General features: G+C 42.3%; 1 protein-coding gene across 4 annotated transcripts in view; it reads left to right on the top strand.

The window, feature by feature from the left end:
* Positions 1-19,259, top strand: part of BMAL2 (basic helix-loop-helix ARNT like 2) — a 67,200-nt gene that overhangs the window by 29,961 nt on the left and 17,980 nt on the right. For all 4 annotated transcript variants that reach the window (XM_078394242.1, XM_020797787.3, XM_078394243.1 and 1 more), the window contains 3 exons: positions 2,284-2,363; positions 8,699-8,791; positions 18,753-18,870. In XM_078394242.1, coding sequence (XP_078250368.1) covers positions 2,284-2,363; positions 8,699-8,791; positions 18,753-18,870 — 291 coding nt within the window. The remainder of the gene's footprint in view (positions 1-2,283; positions 2,364-8,698; positions 8,792-18,752; positions 18,871-19,259) is intronic.

Here is a 19,259-nt window from a genome sequence, read left to right as displayed (position 1 = left end):
AATAGGTGGGATTCGATCACAAAGTGTTTTCTTCTACTTGCTCGTTGCATTTAGGAAATGTATGTTCCCCAGAGGCCCCTCAGATCGAGTTCCTTGTTAAATACATCAGTTTATAACAGGGGTCTCAAACATGCTGCCCAGGAGCCATTTGCGGCCCGCCGGATGATAGTTTGTGGCCTCCACCTTGCCTCCCCCCCCGAAGTGCCCACGCGTCCTCTTCTGTCAAGAGTAAAAAAAAAAAAGTCTCACCTCGCTCGCCGGTTCTCTCTAAAGACAGCGCCTCTTGCACCCTCCATCCGGAACTGCAGCCTGCCAGCCAGCCCACCTGTCTGCTAGCTGACAGGCTGCAGTTCTGGATGGAGGGTGCAGGACGCGATGGCTTGGGGGAGAGCCAGCGAGCGAGGCACACTGCTGGTCCTTTTTCCCGAGCTGCCACTGAGCGATGCCTGAGAGCAGAGCTCACTCCCAGCCTGTCCTCGAAGAGCGCCTCCAGCAGCACCGCCAACAGCAGCTGCCGCCGCTGCCTCTTCCAGGGAAGCGGCTCTTTGGCTCTCTTTCTCTCTCAGCACCCCTAGCACCAGCCCAGCCAGCAGCCACCTCAGCACCCGGCGGTGCTTCCTTCTCCTCCTGTTCGTACTGCTTCAGCCGCCTCGGCTCTGGAGGCTGCCTGGGCTCACTTCACAAAGTTTGCTTCCCTGTTGTGGTGGGGCTGGCGGCTGCTGCTGAGTGTGCCAGACCTCTCTGTGTTTGAGGGCTCACACACCCGTCCTCCTCCTTGGAGCCCTAGCCGGGCTAAGGAAACTCCTGGGTGGCTTTCTTGGGCTCTTGCTCCGTTTGGCAGAAAATCTGGTGCAGCTCAGCCTCAGCCAGACGCTGCCTTCAGTGGCCCCCAGGTAAATTGAGTTTGAGAGCCCTGGTTTATAATATAGGACCTGGCAAAGGGATTATAAAAGGTTTTTGGTGTCCCTGAGATGCTGCCCAGAGAAAGTTCAGGAAGCCATTTCCCTTGGTGTTGGATGAGCAGGGTTTTGCCAATTTGTTAATGTTCACTTGAGATCATACAGTATGAAAAATGTTTAGCAGTGGATGCAGGGATTATGAAGTGAAAGAAGCTAAACATAGCGGTAGACAAACTACACTGTAGAAAGAGCTGGTATGGTCACTGCAGGAGGTAATCCTGGAAAGTAGCTGGATGAATGCAAAGGAAATACCCCAGCATTGCAGCAACCTGTTGATCTAACACTAAGATAAATAATTCTAATCAAAATAAAGTAAAATAAATTTTGGGGTGAAAAGGAGAGAGCTCGTAGGGGTGGATGTTCTGACAGTCACAAAGAACATGTGATTTAAGACATCACCTTCAAAACCACTCCTGAATGCCTTGAACCAGTCCTTTCACATGCCCCTGTTGCTTTTCTTCATCAGCAGAAGTGATGCATACATCTGAACTGATGTGAATAAATTTACTTGCAAGAAAGTAGAAGCCCCAGTGATGGAGGGAGAAAAATACAGAGGGAAATCCAGGCTGATTCACATTGAGCTGTATATTGTGTAGTTCAACAGAAAAGACTACAAATCTAACTGTGCCGATCCTGGAACTATACTATTTGTCAATGTAGTTACTGCATAAGATTCTTGATAACTTAGTATTAGCTGGCAGTATAAACATTAATAATTGTGTGTTAAGTAGTAAGAAGTCTGTTGCTTACATCAGAAAATAATAGGAAAACTAATCTGTGAAATTAAGGGAGTTTGAGCATGTCTGATGACTGGTTCCCTTACAATAAACATAATCTGTGTAATCACAACTATCCAGGTAACGTAAGGCAAGACATACATCCAAAAATGTCTGTGCCCTCATTCCACGTAGTACTCCTGCCAAATACAATTTTCCAGTTATGAATGTTGTTGGTCATACTGTGGTGGGTTTTGTCTTCTTCCCATTCATTTCTGCATCTTCTGCATACTCTTGGGTGACTATTTACCTGTTTCTGTTGGGAAGAAAATTGATTCAGTATTTCAAAATATAATTCCCCTGATCTTTTTCCTGTCCAGTTGAAATAGCTGGCTACCTCATTATGTGCATTTTTTCCATTCACAATTGGTTTTTCTTGTAAACTGATAATTGACTTTCATGCCAAATTTTCTCTCAGAGAATATGAATTTTAAATGAGTACTAATGTGTTTGTATTATTTCCACCTGCTAATAATGAAGGATTTCATGTAAAGCCTCTCTTTTTGGTATGGATTAAATCTACTTCTTAAATAACTGCTATGTTACAGGTTCTACTAATTCTTACTCAGAGATCCGCTATAAGCCTTCATTTTTACAAGATAATGAACTCCAACACTTAATCCTTAAGGTAGGTTAAGAAAAGTCAATTACAGCTTAAAATAGCCACTTAACACAACATTACTTGCTTCTAAAATATATGTATTTCACAATTCTCCATGGGATCCTCTAGTTCAGGGGTGGGCAACTAATTTCTGTGGGGGGGCACATGAAGAATCTGAACTGTGTTCAGGAGCCGAACCAACTTTACTTAAAAATAAAATGAAACAGTGATGTTATGATTGTTTTTATTTTAAACTTGTTAATCTTTACAAATACTAAAGAGCTTTTTTTGCAGTATGTTAAAGATAAGCAACTGATCAACTTTAGACAAAAAGCTATAAATGGTTTTCATGTTCAAAACTGTCTGCGGGCCAGACAGGAGTGGCTCGTGGGCCGTATGTGGCCCTCGGGCTGCATTTTGCCCAGGTCTGCTCTTGTTAAATTTTATATATATAGCAAACACTAGAATGGGTGCTATGTTAGCACCGCAAACTCCTCCCCCCATTCCAAATGCCCAAGAGGACATGGCAGTAAGCTTGTTAGATTTTTAGGTAACAGATTTTTCTACTTAAAACACAAGCATAATATTGTTTAGAACGTTTTAAGAAATAATTCTGAGGTCAGTAAATATGTATTATGGAAATACATGTTTTTGATGTTTAGATGCAAATAATTTGATCAGAATATTGATTTCCATTGTATATCTCCACCAGCTAATATTGCATCATTTTAAAATTGCTGCATTTTAACATAAGATTTAGATGAAATTATAGGCCAGAACTCTGGAGTAGAGATGGACACAACTTAAGTTTAAGTATGAAGTAACCTGTGTGGCAGCACAGGGGCCATGCAGATCCATCCCATACCCTTGTGGCAGCTGGGACACTCACTTTGTATTATGTGCCACCAGGCTCCTTTTTCTCTGGCAGCGCTCCAATCTGGACAGGAGCTTGCACTGGCCATCTCCACTTCTTCCAGCAGCTGACTACTCCAAAAAGGAGGCAGGATGGAGATTTTCCCTGCACAGCCAATGAGTGGTTGGCTGTCAGAGGAGGCCAGGCCAGGCAGCCCGAGCTCCTGTCCAGATTGGAGTGCTACCAGAGAAGAAGGACCCCAATTTGATTAGGCATCCTTCAGTCTCAAGAGACTATGGTAACATGCTCTGAATAGAGGTCTTGGAACAGCATCTAATGTGGCTGGGAAGGCCAATTCGAGAGTGACAATCCCTTCCACACTGAAGACAAATACAATCTGTCCCCTGACCAGCTCCTTGATTTTGCTGGGTTTGGGACTGCCTCTTTGCTTCGGTCTGCTGGACAAGTGTCTCTCCAAAATGGGATAGGCCATGATGCACCGCCTGCCTCCAGGCTGAACGCTCAGATGTCAAGGTTTCCCATCTGTTGAGGTCCATTCCTAAGGCCTTCAGATCCCGCTTGCAGGTCTCCTTGTATTGCAGCTGTGGTCTCCGTCTGGGGTGATTCCCTGCACTAATTCTCCATACAGGAGATATTTTGGAATCCGACCATCAGCCATTCCCACGACATGCCCAAGCCAATGTAGACGTCGCTATTTCAGTAATGTAGGCATGCTAAAAATTCCAGCTCATTCTAGGACTTCTCTATTTGGAACTTTGTCCTGCCAGGTGAAACAAAAAATGTGTCGGAGACAACACATATGGAACGTGTTCAGCTTCCTCTCCTGCCGTGCACTGCAGTACAGGAGTGTGTTCAGGACACGGGCTCTATACACTTGGATCTTGGTATATGTCATCAGCTTCTTGTTAAGCCATACAGTGGTATTTCCATACAGTGTAATCCGTTCCAGAAGATGGGCGTAACTTGAAATGGTCATAAGTCGAAGCACCATTTCCCATAGGAATGCATTGAAGTGCAATTACAGTGGTGCCTTGACTTACGAATGCCTTGACCGACGATCATTTTGAGTTACGGGCAGCTCAGTTCACAACATTTTGCTTTGACTTGCGAGTGGAGCTTTGACTTATGAACAGAAAAAAGGCAGGGGAAAAGGGCAGGAAATTCAAATTTCTAACTGTAGGTGGCAACCAGGATGCTTCTTTGTAGCTCTTTTACCCGGGCAGTTAGAGAGTGTGCGATCTGAGGAGGCTGCCTGCTAAGATAATGTATTGCTTTATACTTTTAAAAAACTATTCTTGGTATTTTTGCAGCGTGATTTTCGGCTGGAGGGGTTGTTTCTGTGCTGTGATAGGTCCTGGGGGATGTTTGTTTTTTTGGTTCCCTGCCATTTCTGATGGGTCTTGGGGGGCTTGGTTGCTTTGGGGGGGGTTCCCCTATTTTCAATGTGTCTTGCATACTTTTTGCTTTGTTCTCTTTGCATTTCTGATCTGCTCCATTTGTTTTTGCAATGGTTCATGCATGCTGCCCTTGCTTTTTTTGCTTTGTTCTCTTTGCTGTGGTCTAAAATGCAGTTTAGCCTTTTGCTTTTAAAGTCAGAAATGGTTTTGCAAAGGTTTCTTCTGATTGCAAAGGTTTCTTCTGCATTTTAGTCTTTTGGTTTTAAAATCAGAAATGGTTTTGCAAAGGTTTCTTTGGCTGCTGGGGGTCTAAAATGCAGTTTAGTCTTTTGCTTTTAAAATCAGAAATGTTTTTCCAAAGGTTTCTTCTGGTGGCTGCTAGGGTCTAAAATGCATCCTCCTAATGGTAGAGGACGTTCCTATGGGAATGAATGCTTTGACTTACGAACTGTGCCTTGACATAAGAACAAGAAACAGCTGGAATGGATTAATCGGTTTTCAATGCATTCCTATGGGAGATAGCTGCTTTGACTTACAAACGTTTTGACTTACGAACACTATTCCAATATGGATTAAGTTTGTAAATCAAGGCACCACTGTAATCTGTTCCGGTTGAAGAAAAAAAATCATCCCCCCCCCAAAAAATCACTGCAAGACTCACTGGAAACGCAGTTAATTCCTTCTGGTGGACGGGGGGGGGGAAGAGAAAAGTAATCAAGCGTGGAAGACCCATTGGAAATGCACAGAAAACAAACGGAGCAGATCGGAAATGCACAGAGAACAAAGGAGGCAGGCCGGAAAGGCAAACAAAACAAAGAAAAAAGCAAGGGAAGCATGCAGGACCCATCAGAAATGTGGAAAAAACCCAAAAAGCAACCAAACCCCCCAAGACCCATCGGAAATGGGGGGAAACCAAAAAACAAACCCCCCAAGACCCATCGGAAATGGGAAAAAACACTCCAAAAAGCAACAAACCCCCCAAGACCCATCGGAAATGGGAAGAAAAACCCAACCAATCAACAAAGCTCCCAAGTCCCATCACAGCACAGGAACATAACCCCCTAGTTCAAAACCACGCTGCAAAAACACCCAGAACATTTTTTTAAAAGCAGAAAACAGCACCTTACCTTACCAGGCAGCCTGAAGCTTCCCTGCAAACACACATACACTCTCTCAGAAGCTGAAGGAGGCAGTCCCAAGCCTCCTCCCATGCACACTCTCTAACTTCTGGGACAAAGAAACAGCCTCGTTGTCACCTACAGTTAGCAACTTGAATTTCCCGCCTTTTTCCCTGCCTTTTTCTGTTTGTAAGTGGAAGCTGCGGTCACAAGTAGAAGCAAAATGTTGTGGCTGGAGCTGGTCGTAACTTGAAATGGTCGTTAAGTACGGATGTTCGTAAGTTGAGGCACCACTGTACTCTCTTGGTGAGTCTAGAGAAGATGGTAGCTGGTTTGCCATTGCATTTATCCAGATCAACATCTAGGGAGAGAGTGTCAGAGATAGTTGAGCCAAGGTACACAAAGTAATGAACAACCTCCAATTCTTGGGTGGAGATGGTAATAAAGGGAGGTGAGTCCACGCCCTGGGCCATGACTTGTGTTTTCTTCAGGCTGATTGTTAGTCCAAAGTCTTGGCAGGTTTTGCTAAAACAATTCATGTGATGTTGGAGGTCTTCAGCAGAGTGGGCAATAATGGCTGCATCATCAGCAAAGAGGAAGTCCCACATGCATTTCAGTTGGGCTTTGGGCTTTGCTCTCAGTCTAGAGAGATTAAAGAGCTTTCCATCTGATCTAGTCCAGAGATAGACACCTTCTGCTGCAGTTCCAAAGGCGTGCTTCAGCATGACAACAAAAAAGATCCCAAACAGGGTTGGCGGGAGGACACAGCCCTGTTTCACTCCACTTTGGATGTCAAAGGGATCTGATGCTGAGCCATCAAAAACTATACTGCCCTTAATTTCCTCATGAAAGAACCTGATGATGTTAAGGAGTCAACATCCAATCTTGGGAAGTATTTTAAGAAGGCCGTCCCTGCTAACCAAATCAAAGGCCTTTGTGAAATCTATGAAGGCCACAAAGAGTGGCTGTTCCCTACATTTCTCCTGCAACTGTCTGAGGGAGAATACCATGTCAGTGGTGTATCTGTTAGCTTGAAATCCACACTGTGATTCTAGATAGACTCTGTCTGCAAGCACCTGGAGTCTCTTCAGCACAACACAGGCAAGCAGCTTCCCTACAACGCTGAGAACAGAGATGCCACTGTAGTTATTGCAGTTGCCTCTGTCTCCTTATACAATTTGAAGATGTTTGCATCCTTCATGTCCTGTGGTATTCCACCTTCCCTCCAGCAAAGACAAAAGATTTCATACAGCTCGGTGGTGATGACCTCTTTACAGCACTTCAGCATTTCAACAGGGATGTTATCCTTCCCAGGTGCCTTGCCGGAAGCGAGAGAATCCAAGGCCGCTTTTATTCATGCTAAAGTTGGTTCACTGTTCAACTCTTCCAAGACAGGCAGGCACTCAATGTTATTTAATGCCTCTTCAGTTACTATATTCTCTCTGGAATATTGCTCAGAGTAGTGCTGCACCCAGCGGTCCATCTGCTGTGCTAATTCCTGGATGATCACGCCTGTAGCAGACTTCACGGGAACAGATTTCTTCTATATTGGACCTAAAGCCTGCTTGATACCATCATACATTCCCTTGATGTTATCTGTGTCTGCTACTATCTGTATCTGAGAGCAGAGCTGGAGCCAATAATCATTGGAGCATCTCCTGGCAGCCTGTTGGACTTGGCTACGAGCAGCTCGAAGAGCTTGCAAGTTGTACTCGCTAGGACAGACTTAGTATGCTGCTAGATCTCTCCTCTTATCCTCGATGGCTGGCATCAACTCCTCCGAATGGGCTTCGAACCAGTCTGCCGTCTTTTTGGTCTTCTTGCCAAATGTGGATAAGGTGGTATTGTAAACAGCTTTCTTGAAATGTTCCCATCATTCAGGTGCATTTGCATCAGCCAAGCCTGGAAGGGTTTCCTCAAGCGCTTGGGCAAATTCCTCCACTTTTCTTTGATCGCCGGACTTGCTGATGTCAATACGTGGTCTTCCTTCCTTTTTCTTGTGATATAATCTCTTTGTTCGCAGTTTTACTCTACTTGACTTATATTGTGCCCATCTCTACTCTGGAGAATCCTGATTTATTCTACATAAGAAGCATGCTAATCCATGTGGTGTGATCCCATTCTCTTGTTTCCTTCTGCCAGCAAAGGACAGCTTTAGTTACTAGGAGGAAAAAGCTTAATGTAGCTGAACTCCTGGTTTATTGCTTCCCAAACAAGCCAGAACTTGAAGCCAGGGTTGAAGTTGGTTTATGATTTCTAACTTTTTTGGAAACAGCAAACTGGGAGTCAAATTGGTAGACTTCATTTAAGTTTAGACTCTGCTGCGTTTTATCAGACTACAGCTCATCTGCAAGTGATCTTAAGGTTACCACTTAATATACTACCTTCCTAAAGAACTGACCAACAGCAGTATTATATACATAAAACAAAAGCATACTGTTATGTTTTGGCATACATGATAAAGGAAACACATGGTAAATTTCACTTGACTCTAAATTATCATTCTGGATAATTTTGAAGATTCTATGACATTTATAGAAGATTAAAGTCTTTGCTTTGCTCCATAAACAACTGTCCTTTCATTAACAACTTGGATAGGGTTTTTGAAAGCTGTTTGGGAAGGGTTAAAGTACATTCAAAGAAGGCCCTAAGTAAAATATGGGGAGAGTTTTCTTTATCTCAAGTGCCACCACATCAAGGCAGGGTTTTGTTTTGTTTTGGTTGCTTATCTTAATGTCTTATGAAATTCAAACATTCATGTGGGAAGAGATCCAAACATTCTGTTTTAGCTTCAAACGAGTTCCTTTCATTGGCTAGAAGACCCTTTCCTCAAATTGAGGGAGAAATCAACGTCCAGAATCCTTTTGCTGATAGTGCTTGTGTATGGGAACTTCTCTACGTTTTGGCAGCAAATTGCAGCTCATTACCTAATTATTATTACTTTGTTCTCAATTTATTTTTCTTAATTTACAGGCTGCAGATGGGTTCCTATTTGTGGTTGGATGTGACAGAGGAAAAATCTTGTTTGTTTCAGAATCTGTTTCCACAATACTTAATTATGACCCAGTAGGTAACACTTTGTTACAGAATTTAATTTAAAATTCTTCCAACGAAGAAATGTGCAGTAAAGTTCTGTGCATTTGAAAAGTTTTTAAAGAATGCCTACATCATTTTTTTCTTCCTTAGAAAATGAAATTTCTTAGAGTTAAGTTGAGGTTGCAGTATAGGAGGGAAAAGGTCTTCTTATCTGTGAAAATATTTCAGGCTGGTGTACATATCAGAACAGAGGGAAGCCAAAGTATATCACCTCTGCCACTATGTGTCAGGATGCCCTTCCCCACTTTTTAAAGTCAATGGATTTGGGTCTTTAGTGTGTGTTGCAAAGTGCAGACTCATCTCACCAGTGCTAATGTGCGTAAGGCTAGATCACCTGAACTTGGTGCCCTCTGGGTGTTTTGGACTGCAACTTCTATAATCCTTGACCATCAGTTTTCTGTCTTGTTCTTGTCATGCAAAACATCTAGACGGCAACAGATTGGGAAAAACTGGTCTAGATGGTCATTTGCAGCTTATTGTGAATGAAATATACAAATCCATACTCATGATACCCTTGTGGAATCACTGAGCTTCCAGGCTGCTTGTGTTTCTGTGTACAACATCTTTTACCAGACAGGGAGGGTGTGTATCAAAGTTCATACCAGCTGATTGCAAGACTTATTACTTTAGCAAAGAATATAAAACGTTATACAAGAATAGTGCTTCAGAATAAAGGACTTGATGTAGTTTCCAAAGAATTAGTCTGCCTCAGCGTGTTGTCAATTTTTAAAAAAATATTTATTTTTTAACTACTAGGAATAGGGTAGGGAATACAAAAGGTAAAAGGAAGTGGGGAAAAGGGAAAAAGTTGGAGGATAGGAGAACACAGAATATACAATCATCGGGGGTTCCGGTTCCGGCTCAACCAGGCAAGACGCTCATGGCTACACAGCGGTGATTTTATCTTTATTTTATGTAATTTTATACGGTTTTTATAGCTTTTGTTTAGTTGAAGTTCCTATTCTACTTCTTGGCTGAAGGCATGATTTTAACCTTGGTAAAAGTAAACACAGAGATAATGACCACTGGAGCTGCCGAGAGATATTAGAAATACCTCTGTACGGCACAACTGCAGCCTTGGGAAGAAAACAGAAGAAAATAACACCGCTATTGCGGACAGTAAGCACCTGCCTGAATCAAGTCTGCAAGAAAAACATTTACTTTGTTTAAGAAAAGCCATCTGCCTTCGGGGGTTGTTTGGCATACAGCAGGGGCTGATCCGCTGACTCCGTCAATCTACAATTGACTCACAGTGAGTAAAAGTCCTCCAAGGAACGGGTGGAACAACCTGCCCTTTAATGGTTTATGTTTGAGTGTTTACCGGAGCTAAGAAGTGTTTTTATACAGCTACTACTGACCGTAACTGTGAAACCCACATTCTTCTCCCTTTGAGTGGTAGTTTGCACCTGCAGAAGTAGAAGGGGACACTAAATAAGCTTAATTTGTGGAGTACAACTATGGTCACCACTAGGACCAAAAAAACCTATGGCAAGTTAAAAAAGGCTCCCAAAAAGCGAAATCAGAAATCTATAGCAGACTTCTGTGTGGTCTCAGATCAACGTGAACATGTACCCTCCTATAATCAAAGGCCGCTGAGGGAATTTACATCAAGTACCCCACTTACTACGGACAATGTAGGCATAAGTAATGGAGAGACATACCAGGGGGCTGCAGTCGGAACTCCGCACTCCGGAGGAGAAATTGGCAATCGGTCTCTGGACCCAGAACTCCTAGAGAAGGCTCTCTCTGCCTCTATGGAATCATTCTATAAATACTTAAATCTATCAACACCGGGGCCTAAGGAGAACCATATGGAAGGAACAGTAGGCCCCCAAGATGCTCAAGGGCCCGAGAGTGAACAAACTAGGATTATTTACACCCAACTACGTGATCAGTGTCTCCTCTCAGCTAAATCCAACCAAACAATTTTCAATAATCTGCATGATCTAAAGAAAGAAATTGCTGATACTAAAGCAATACTACAATGCATTGCTGACATGATAAAGTTGGGGATTTTAAAAGCAGCACCCCCCTCAAACCCTCAGAATACTGAACAGAGAGGACTTCAGGCAAAAAAAGAGCTGGGTACAAAAGATCAAACACACAAAGATAACTCCCTAGCCTTTAAAGGTCAGAGTTACCCACAGTTATCAGAAAAAGCAACTCAGGACCGAATGCCCATCTCTGGGAAGACCCCAAAGGCCTGGGCTGATCCATATGAGCGAAATGAGGACACAGAGGACACAGAGGGACCTGACCTAACATCCTCTAATCTAGAGCTAATAACCATAGACGAATGGTGGGGAAACACCCCAGAAGAACTCTATCCCCAGCATCCACTTGCTGTGACAACATGCAAGGAAGATATACAGATTAAAAAACCCCAATGGTCAGCAACCTCAGACAGTGAAGGGTCCACCCCTGCTGAAAGCCCATCACTCAAGCCTGTGAACCACATCACCATCTACAACTGGCCACTAAGAAAACCAAATGGCACCTGGGCCTCCAACTCAGAAGTATTGTGGACAATAACAGAAATTCTGGGCAAGGATTGGGATGCTCAAATGAACACAAAATGTTACTGCATCTATCCCAGCAAGCCCGGGCAACTAAGAGGCAGGGTGCACTTGATCTTCGCCAATAGTGAACAGGCCCATCATTTTTGGAGCCTGTTGTACAAGTTTGAAAAAATAGCAGTATCTTTCAAATGGGGAATACATACAACTTACTCAAATATCAACCTAAGACCGATCACAAAATTGGACACCTACAAACTAACAAATACATCCAGAGAAATTCAGGTTCCAGAACAAAGAGATGGCCCCACAGCCGCTTCCATAAGGAGGATAACAGCCGAAAACCCTAGCTATGACCGGTACAGAGATAGGGCTGAAGCTTCCACCATTTACAACAGATCACCTTCCAAAACCAAATCAGATGGCAGAGGAAAGGAAACGCAGATCAATGTTGCAACCTTCCCAAACAATATCCCAATTAACAAGCCTCGTGATCTTACAAGCAAAATCAAAAACCAGAGTAATCAGGTGAAAATGCTCTCAAGGCCAAGGCATCTTTCAAAAGGTATTACATCCTCCAGAAAATATAGAATATACCATCCATACAAAGAGAAGTTACATCCAGCCTGCTCGATGGGAACTATTTCCGACTCCACCTCTGAGTGGCATATGGGCAATAGATATGCCCCTTTAGTAGCTTATCCCCAGAACTGACTATTGGAAGGCAAAAATTATAAACATCTTAAGAAGCCTTTGTCCAGGAATATTGCATGGGGGGAAAACAAACAAAAAGTCCAACTCCACAAAGATACCACAGTTCCAAACACAACAACGACTACCTACCTGGGTAGAGCTGAAAGATATCCCTTTAGCAGAGAGACACAAAGAAATCAAAACAACAAAGACTGGGCCCGTAAAGATTATCCTTTTCCCACACCAGTCGCTCCCCTCACCTACAGAGGATGTCAGTCATCAGATGTATCCCTGCCTGCTCTGGAGAAGCTAACATTATACAAGGAAGGGAACCCCATTAAAATGCTCTCTGCCACAAGAGGGGAAATGACCCCAAAGGCAGAACAACTGAACATTCAGGAGCGAAATGAGGCACCAGACACTCAAGAATCACGGTGTGCTCCAGAAAGCAACCAAACATCTGCATCTAAAATTGAACTTTTATCATGGAATGTGGCAGGTTGGACCAGATGTATCTCCCAAACCCATGATACTCCTTTCTTTCGTAGCAAATATGACATCATTCTTTTGCAAGAAACTTGGTCTGACAAAGATATAATTCTAGATGGTTTCAACTCTTTCATGGTAAAGGCAATCCCAGGGCGCGGACCGGGGAGACTGAAGGGGGGACTGAGCATCCTGGTATCAACGGCTCTGAAAGTGAAATCTACGATGAAACCCCCCCTGAGACAGCTGGCCATGGCAGTAGTACTTACAGGAAGTATGAAAACCCTATTGATTATTAACTTATACTTACCTCCCACATCCAGAAAAGCTGAAACAGAAGGAAACTGGACAGACCTTGAAAACTATGTAAGAGAGCTTATCATGGAACATCCGGATGCTCTGGTCCTGACTGGTGGGGATCTAAACGCCCGTATGGGACCAGATGATGACTATCTGGGAACCAAATTTAAGATGATAGCCAACATAAGAAATGATAATGTGGGGACCCTGAATCAGGAGAGGGCATCTAAGGACCAACATGCAAATTATGCCGGGGCCTGTCTGTACAAATTTGCCTACAGACTGGGCCTCTCAGTTTTAAATGGCACAATCACAGGTGATACTCCAGGAAAATATACATTTATGGCAGCAACTAAAGCTAGTACAATTGACTACATCCTGGTGTGCAGGGGGCTCCTTTCCATGGTCAAAACTCTCCAAGTACTGCCTTACATGGAGGGGGATCATTTCCCCCTACATCTAAGTTTCCACCTAAACGTCAGAAATTTAGACACAGAACCAAGATATTATACTGAAATTACAGCACTAGAAAGAGTGGGTTGCCGAGTAAGATGGCCACCTAAACTGGCACAAAATTTAAAACAACTTTTAACTTCGAAAAATCTGATTGATGCCCTTAATCCAGTAGGAAGCCAGACAGTCCACTGGAATCCCATAGATAAATATGAAATTCTCCTACAACAATTACAGCCACATCTCGTCCACTCATATAGCAGAAACCTTCAGAATTCATATAACCGATCCAAACCTTGGTTCAACCAAAGCTGTAAGGCAGCAAAACAATTAGTTAATCAGACATATCAGGAATACCTGAGAGCAGAAGACCATGTCAAAAAAGAGGCCCTCCTAAAACTACTGGTACATAAGAAAGAATACAAACAGCAGATACGTCACAGTAAAAGAGAACACACGAGAGAACTATGGAGGAAGGTGATTGAAGCAGCAAAAGCCAAAAATCGATCCCTTTTCTGGAAACTAATCTCAGGCAGACTATCAGAGCCCAAACACCCATTATCCTCTTGTATTCCACCAGATAAATGGGTATCCCACTTTACAAGTATGTATGAGGATGTCATTGTACCCCCTTCTCCAGTAATCCTTGGAAGCACTCCCAAATGGCCCCCGGTGACCCCAGGTGAAATAATAGCTCATATAGATCAGTTAAAAAATGGAAAAGCCCCAGGCCTTGATGGCATCCCACCAGAACTCCTAAAAGAAAACAAGACATGGTGGGGCTCCTTTCTAGCACCTCTCTTCACCCATATTAATGACACAGGCCAAATCCCAATATCATGGAAAACGGCCACAGTGGTCCCATTTTATAAGAAAGGGAAAAGGGAAGATCCAGCCAACTACAGGCCAATAAGTTTGCTGAATATTATAAGCAAACTATATGCAAGGCACCTCCTAGACAAACTCCTGGAGTGGCTCGAAGTAGAAAATATCATTGGGGCAGAACAAGCAGGCTTTCAGCCAGGGAGATCCACAATAGAACAATGCCTAATTTTACAGCATCTTATAGAGAAATACTCAGCCAAAGGAGTAACATCACTCTATGCCGCCTTTGTGGACTTTAAATCAGCATTCGATTCTATATCGAGAACACACCTCTGGGACAATCTATCAAACTCATCTATAGACAAAAGACTTCTATATCTAATCAGGGCCCTACATGAAGAAACATACCTGAGAGTCAGGTGCAGCAGACAGGGACACCTCACGGAATCTGTGCAAACGCACAGAGGTGTTAGGCAAGGCTGCCTACTGGCACCAGCATTATTCATATTTTACATAAACGACTTATCAAGCTGGCTTAACACCGCCGATCTCCATTCACCTAAACTTACAGATAGAACAGTGCCAGCCTTACTCTATGCTGATGATACAGTAATTCTATCCAGAACCCCCATAGGGCTGAGGAGGGCACTTAAGAAGCTTGCCTCATACTGTGAATATAAATCATTAACGATTAACTATCAGAAGACCAAGATAGTCGCCTTTGGACAGAGACCCAAGAGTAGGTCATGGCAAATAAATGGACACAGTATCGAGCAGGTGAACAGCTTCAAATATCTGGGGGTAGTATTACAGGCCTCAGGATCTAGGCTTCAGCATAGTAAATTTGTGGCTGATCAAGGAGAAAGATCGGCAAATAGTATAGTAAAATTCCATCTCTCCCAAGGAGGGTCCTTCATACCAGCAGCCCTCAAATTGTATAGAGCAAAGGCATTAGCCCAGCTGCTGTACGGCTCATCCATTGGGCCACCCAGTTCTCACTTTGCACCACAAGAAATAGTCCAATCCAAATTCTTAAGAACTATACTCCAGGTCCCAAGATGCGTGTCAAATGCAAGGATAAGGCTAGAAACAGGATGCCTTAAAGTAGAAGCCTGGATTAGAATTCAATCTATATATGTGTGGCTAAAGGGACAGTCAAATCCAAAAGGCCTATTTTCCTTATTATTTAAAGATAACTATCAATCTAAGTGGGTTAAATCGGTCCAGGGCTACTTGGGGAAAATTGGCCTCTCACCTCAGGCGCTTATATCCTCTGGAATAGAGCAGGCAAAACAAATAGTTAAACAAAGAATAGAGGACAATGAATACCAAACAGACCTTTCTAGCATCCAAAATATGGCAGCAAGGACTTACATCAAAAATTGTATGGTACCGGCCAAATACTTAACATCTTTGGAAATTAAAGGAATTAGAAGAGCCTTTACTCTGGCAAGGTGTTTGGCCCTCCCCTCTGCTGTACTAGAAGGGAAGTATAAAAATACCCCTTTTGCTGAAAGGTTATGCTCCTGCCACCTGAGGGAGATCGAGACCATACAGCACATGTTCTTCACCTGCCCATTGTATGAAGCAGTGCGAAAAGAGACTATAACCCCCTTAATAGATAGATTGCCAGGACGTTCGGAGGGAAATAGGCTAGAGTTCCTTCTCTCAGATGTTGATGTCCAGATCACCTGTCGGGTTGCGAGGTTCTGTGTAGCAATTCTTCGATTGCGGAAGTTAAATACCAATTAGATTGCCGTTCCCAGTTGTATGTATGCCAACATGTTCTAATGGAATATTGAAAGTTAGAAATTTTAAGGTTTTATAAGGTTTTATACTTATGTGACTGGTCTAAGGACTGTAAATAAACTATTGATTGATTGATACTAGGAATAGGGTAGGGAATACAAAAGGTAAAAGGAAGTGGGGAAAAGGGAAAAAGTTGGAGGATAGGAGAACACAGAATATACAATCATCCAAACTTTTCATATTTCAATAACAAATCAACTTTCTGCTTTTTTTAAAAAAACCTATTTGATTACCCTCCAGTTATCAACCTACAATTTTATTTTAGTTTACATCTCAGTTACTCCAACATTGTGAGGAAACTGAGACCATTTGTAAAATAATCCCATCGTTCAATTTCCTTTTGATTTGGACAGTCATTCAGCATGCCTGAAAGGGTATCCCTTTCTGTCGCTTCCCATATGTTCTCAGTATGCTCCTCTTGTTTCCGTAGCTCTGCTTTCTTCCAGTTTTTGGAAGAGAAGGATGGATCCAAGACAGTAATCCAATCTTTAACATAACATTTTCTGACTGTAGTGGCTAAATAGCTCACTGGGTAACTCTTTAACCCCTCTATGTTACCTGGTATCTTACTCAATAAAAGCAGTTCTGGAGTTGGTACAATTTCATTTAACTGTTGTTTACCATCTGATAACTTCTCTTTCATCAGATCTTCTATCTGGCTGAGACACTCATTTACTTGCTGAAATCCTGTTATTATTATATTTTGCATGGTAGCCTACCACTCTTCATCTGATTTTTGTGCCACTATTCCCAAATTTTGAGATTGGGTAGACAAAGTCCCCAACATTTGATATTTTAATTTGGGTGGGGGCGGCATTTCAATCTTTCTGATAAGTAGGGTCTGTATAAATAGTACTGTGTCCTTGACCAAAGTGGCCAACCCTCAAATATGTTTTCGAAACTTCCACTGTTTTATCAACAAACCCAACCTACAATCATAAACCTCCCCTAGGTTCTTCCTCCCATCCTTACACAGATATTATAGTATATAAATCAACTTTTAGCCCAACAATTTAAATTACACCTGTGGCAATATTATGAGAGTCTCACACAGTCCAGCCAAGAAAAATCCAGACTAACAGCAGACACAGGGAGTCAGTCTCTCCAGTAGAAATCCTTATAATCTGTCTGATGTTATTTCCATTAATCCAAAGATTCAATAAAAGAAGAAAACTCCCATCCTGGTTTTCCTAGCTCCTCAGTCTAGTTGTTTGCATTGTCTCGCTGATAATTCACAGTCCAATTTCTTTCTTCCAAAAGCTTATTCCTCCTTCTTCAAAAACCCAGCAAAATTCTGTTATCAGAGTCCCACGGAGTCTAGAGAGAAAGGTCCAGGCTAAACAGGATTCACAAAATTTCTGTCTCTTAAAGCCTGTTCATTGGTATTTCACTCTGGGAGTTTTTCCAGAAACAAAAGATTTTTCCATCTCACTGTCTCTCTTTCGGCCTTGAACCAGCCTGCTTTTTGAGAATCAGTTTTGTTTTTGAAGAAACAGGCTGGTAAGCAAAACTCACCACTCTTTATCTTCTTTTGATCAAGTATTTTCACTCTAATTTCTTTTTCAGCTTAATGGGGTTGTTCATAAATCAAAGGCTTCAACTTACTTTGTTATATATTTTCAACGTCATATTGTTTGTTCTCCTCTCCTCTGGGGGTGGGGGTGGAGTTGCTCACAGCTGTCTGCCAAAATGGCTCCCGCATCTGATCTGTGCTCGGGTGAGTTTTCAGAGGGAAGAAATATTAGGTTGCTGCCCAATCTTCCTCCTTCTGTTGCTCACCAACTGCTTCAGAGTCATTTCTAGAGGGACCCCAGACCAGGTGGTTCCAGCTTTTCCTGGGAGCTATTCCCAGAAGCTGCTGACAGCACCGTGACAAAGCTCTACCTCAGCGTGTTATCAAAATTAAATGGGGCTGGGGGGGAGATACTGTGGCCCTTTAAAGACTAACAGATTTGTTTCTATATGAATTCTAAAGAAGTGGTTTTTGATCCACAAAAATTAGCACTGAAATAAATAAGTTAGCTTTTACAGTACCAAAATATTCTGTTCCCCCACCTTTTCCCTCTTTAATTTTGCCACTGTTAGAACTTAATAGTGTCATTGCAGGGGTTTTAGTCAGGCACTGCAGATGGATATTTCCCCTTCAAATATTTGGAGTAAGTATTCCTTTAAGTATTATCCTCATTTTTAAAAAATCTTCCTGCCAGTGCCAGTCCTGCACCTTGCTATTTTTTAGCATAACCTTCTAAGTTACCCTTTCCAAGCACATGTGGTATTTCCCCTTTAGTAGTAGATGTGGAGGTTTCTCACCTATGCAGGTTTCTCTCAAAGAACCATAACCGCTATTTGTAATTATATGATCATTGTTTGCATTACCTACATGCTTAATTTCTACTCAGTTCTTTGTTACATGATGTAATATATCATAAAGAAATGTCTGATGTGTGCTTATTCTAAAAGTGTGTAGCGCAACTTCATTGAAAATATAAGTATGCTGAAGTAATTTTACAACTCAGTTCCCAGCAGCCTGTTGTGCACCTCTGCCTGCACAATGGAAAATACATCATCATTAGTTGCAGACTGCTGTTAATTAAATAGTTTCTTTTTTTTAAAATCTGGGGGGGTGACTTTTGCCCAATGAGACAAAGTCAAATGCACTCCAAAATTGAAAAAGAAAATCTTTAATTAGTGGCAATCTGCCACTGATGATGATGATGTCATTTCTGTTGCATAGAGTTGTGCAACAAGATACTGGCCATTGAATTATAGCTTTTAAATTAGTTGTGTTCTCTGTGTGTGAATGAGATGTGTGGTGTGCAGCTTATCAGTTCCTAATGTTGTTCCATTAGGCAAGTCTAATAGGGCAAAGTCTTTTCGACTATCTTCATCCAAAGGATGTTGCCAAAGTGAAGGAACAACTGTCATCTTCAGATGCTTCACCAAGAGAAAAACTGATCGATGCAAAAAGTAAGCATGCCTCTAAAATGTTTGAATGCTCAGGTTTAACTGTCCTTGTTTATGTTTGAGTACATGGAAACATGTCCCCACACCCCTGATTTGTTCTAAGCAAACTATGGATGGTTGCTTGTACTTATGAGAGTACCTTGACAGAATTGAAAGGAATACTAAAGGAACAAATTTTAGACTACAGTGGTGCCTTGACTTATGATCATAATCTGTTCCAGAAGATGGACGTAACTCGAAATGGTCCTAAGTCGAAGCACTATTTCCCATTGAAATGCATTGGAAAGCGATTAATCCATTCCAGAAAAAAATACCTCCCCCTAAAATAAAATGAAAATAAAACACTACAAGCCCCGTAGGAATGCACTGGGGCTGCAAAAAGAACAAAACCA

This window comes from Pogona vitticeps, chromosome 5, assembly GCF_051106095.1.
Source record: "Pogona vitticeps strain Pit_001003342236 chromosome 5, PviZW2.1, whole genome shotgun sequence".
Classification (NCBI taxonomy): Eukaryota; Metazoa; Chordata; class Lepidosauria; order Squamata; family Agamidae; genus Pogona; species Pogona vitticeps.
The sequence above is the reverse complement of the archived record's forward strand: the minus strand, read 5'-3'. Positions and strand labels throughout refer to the sequence as shown.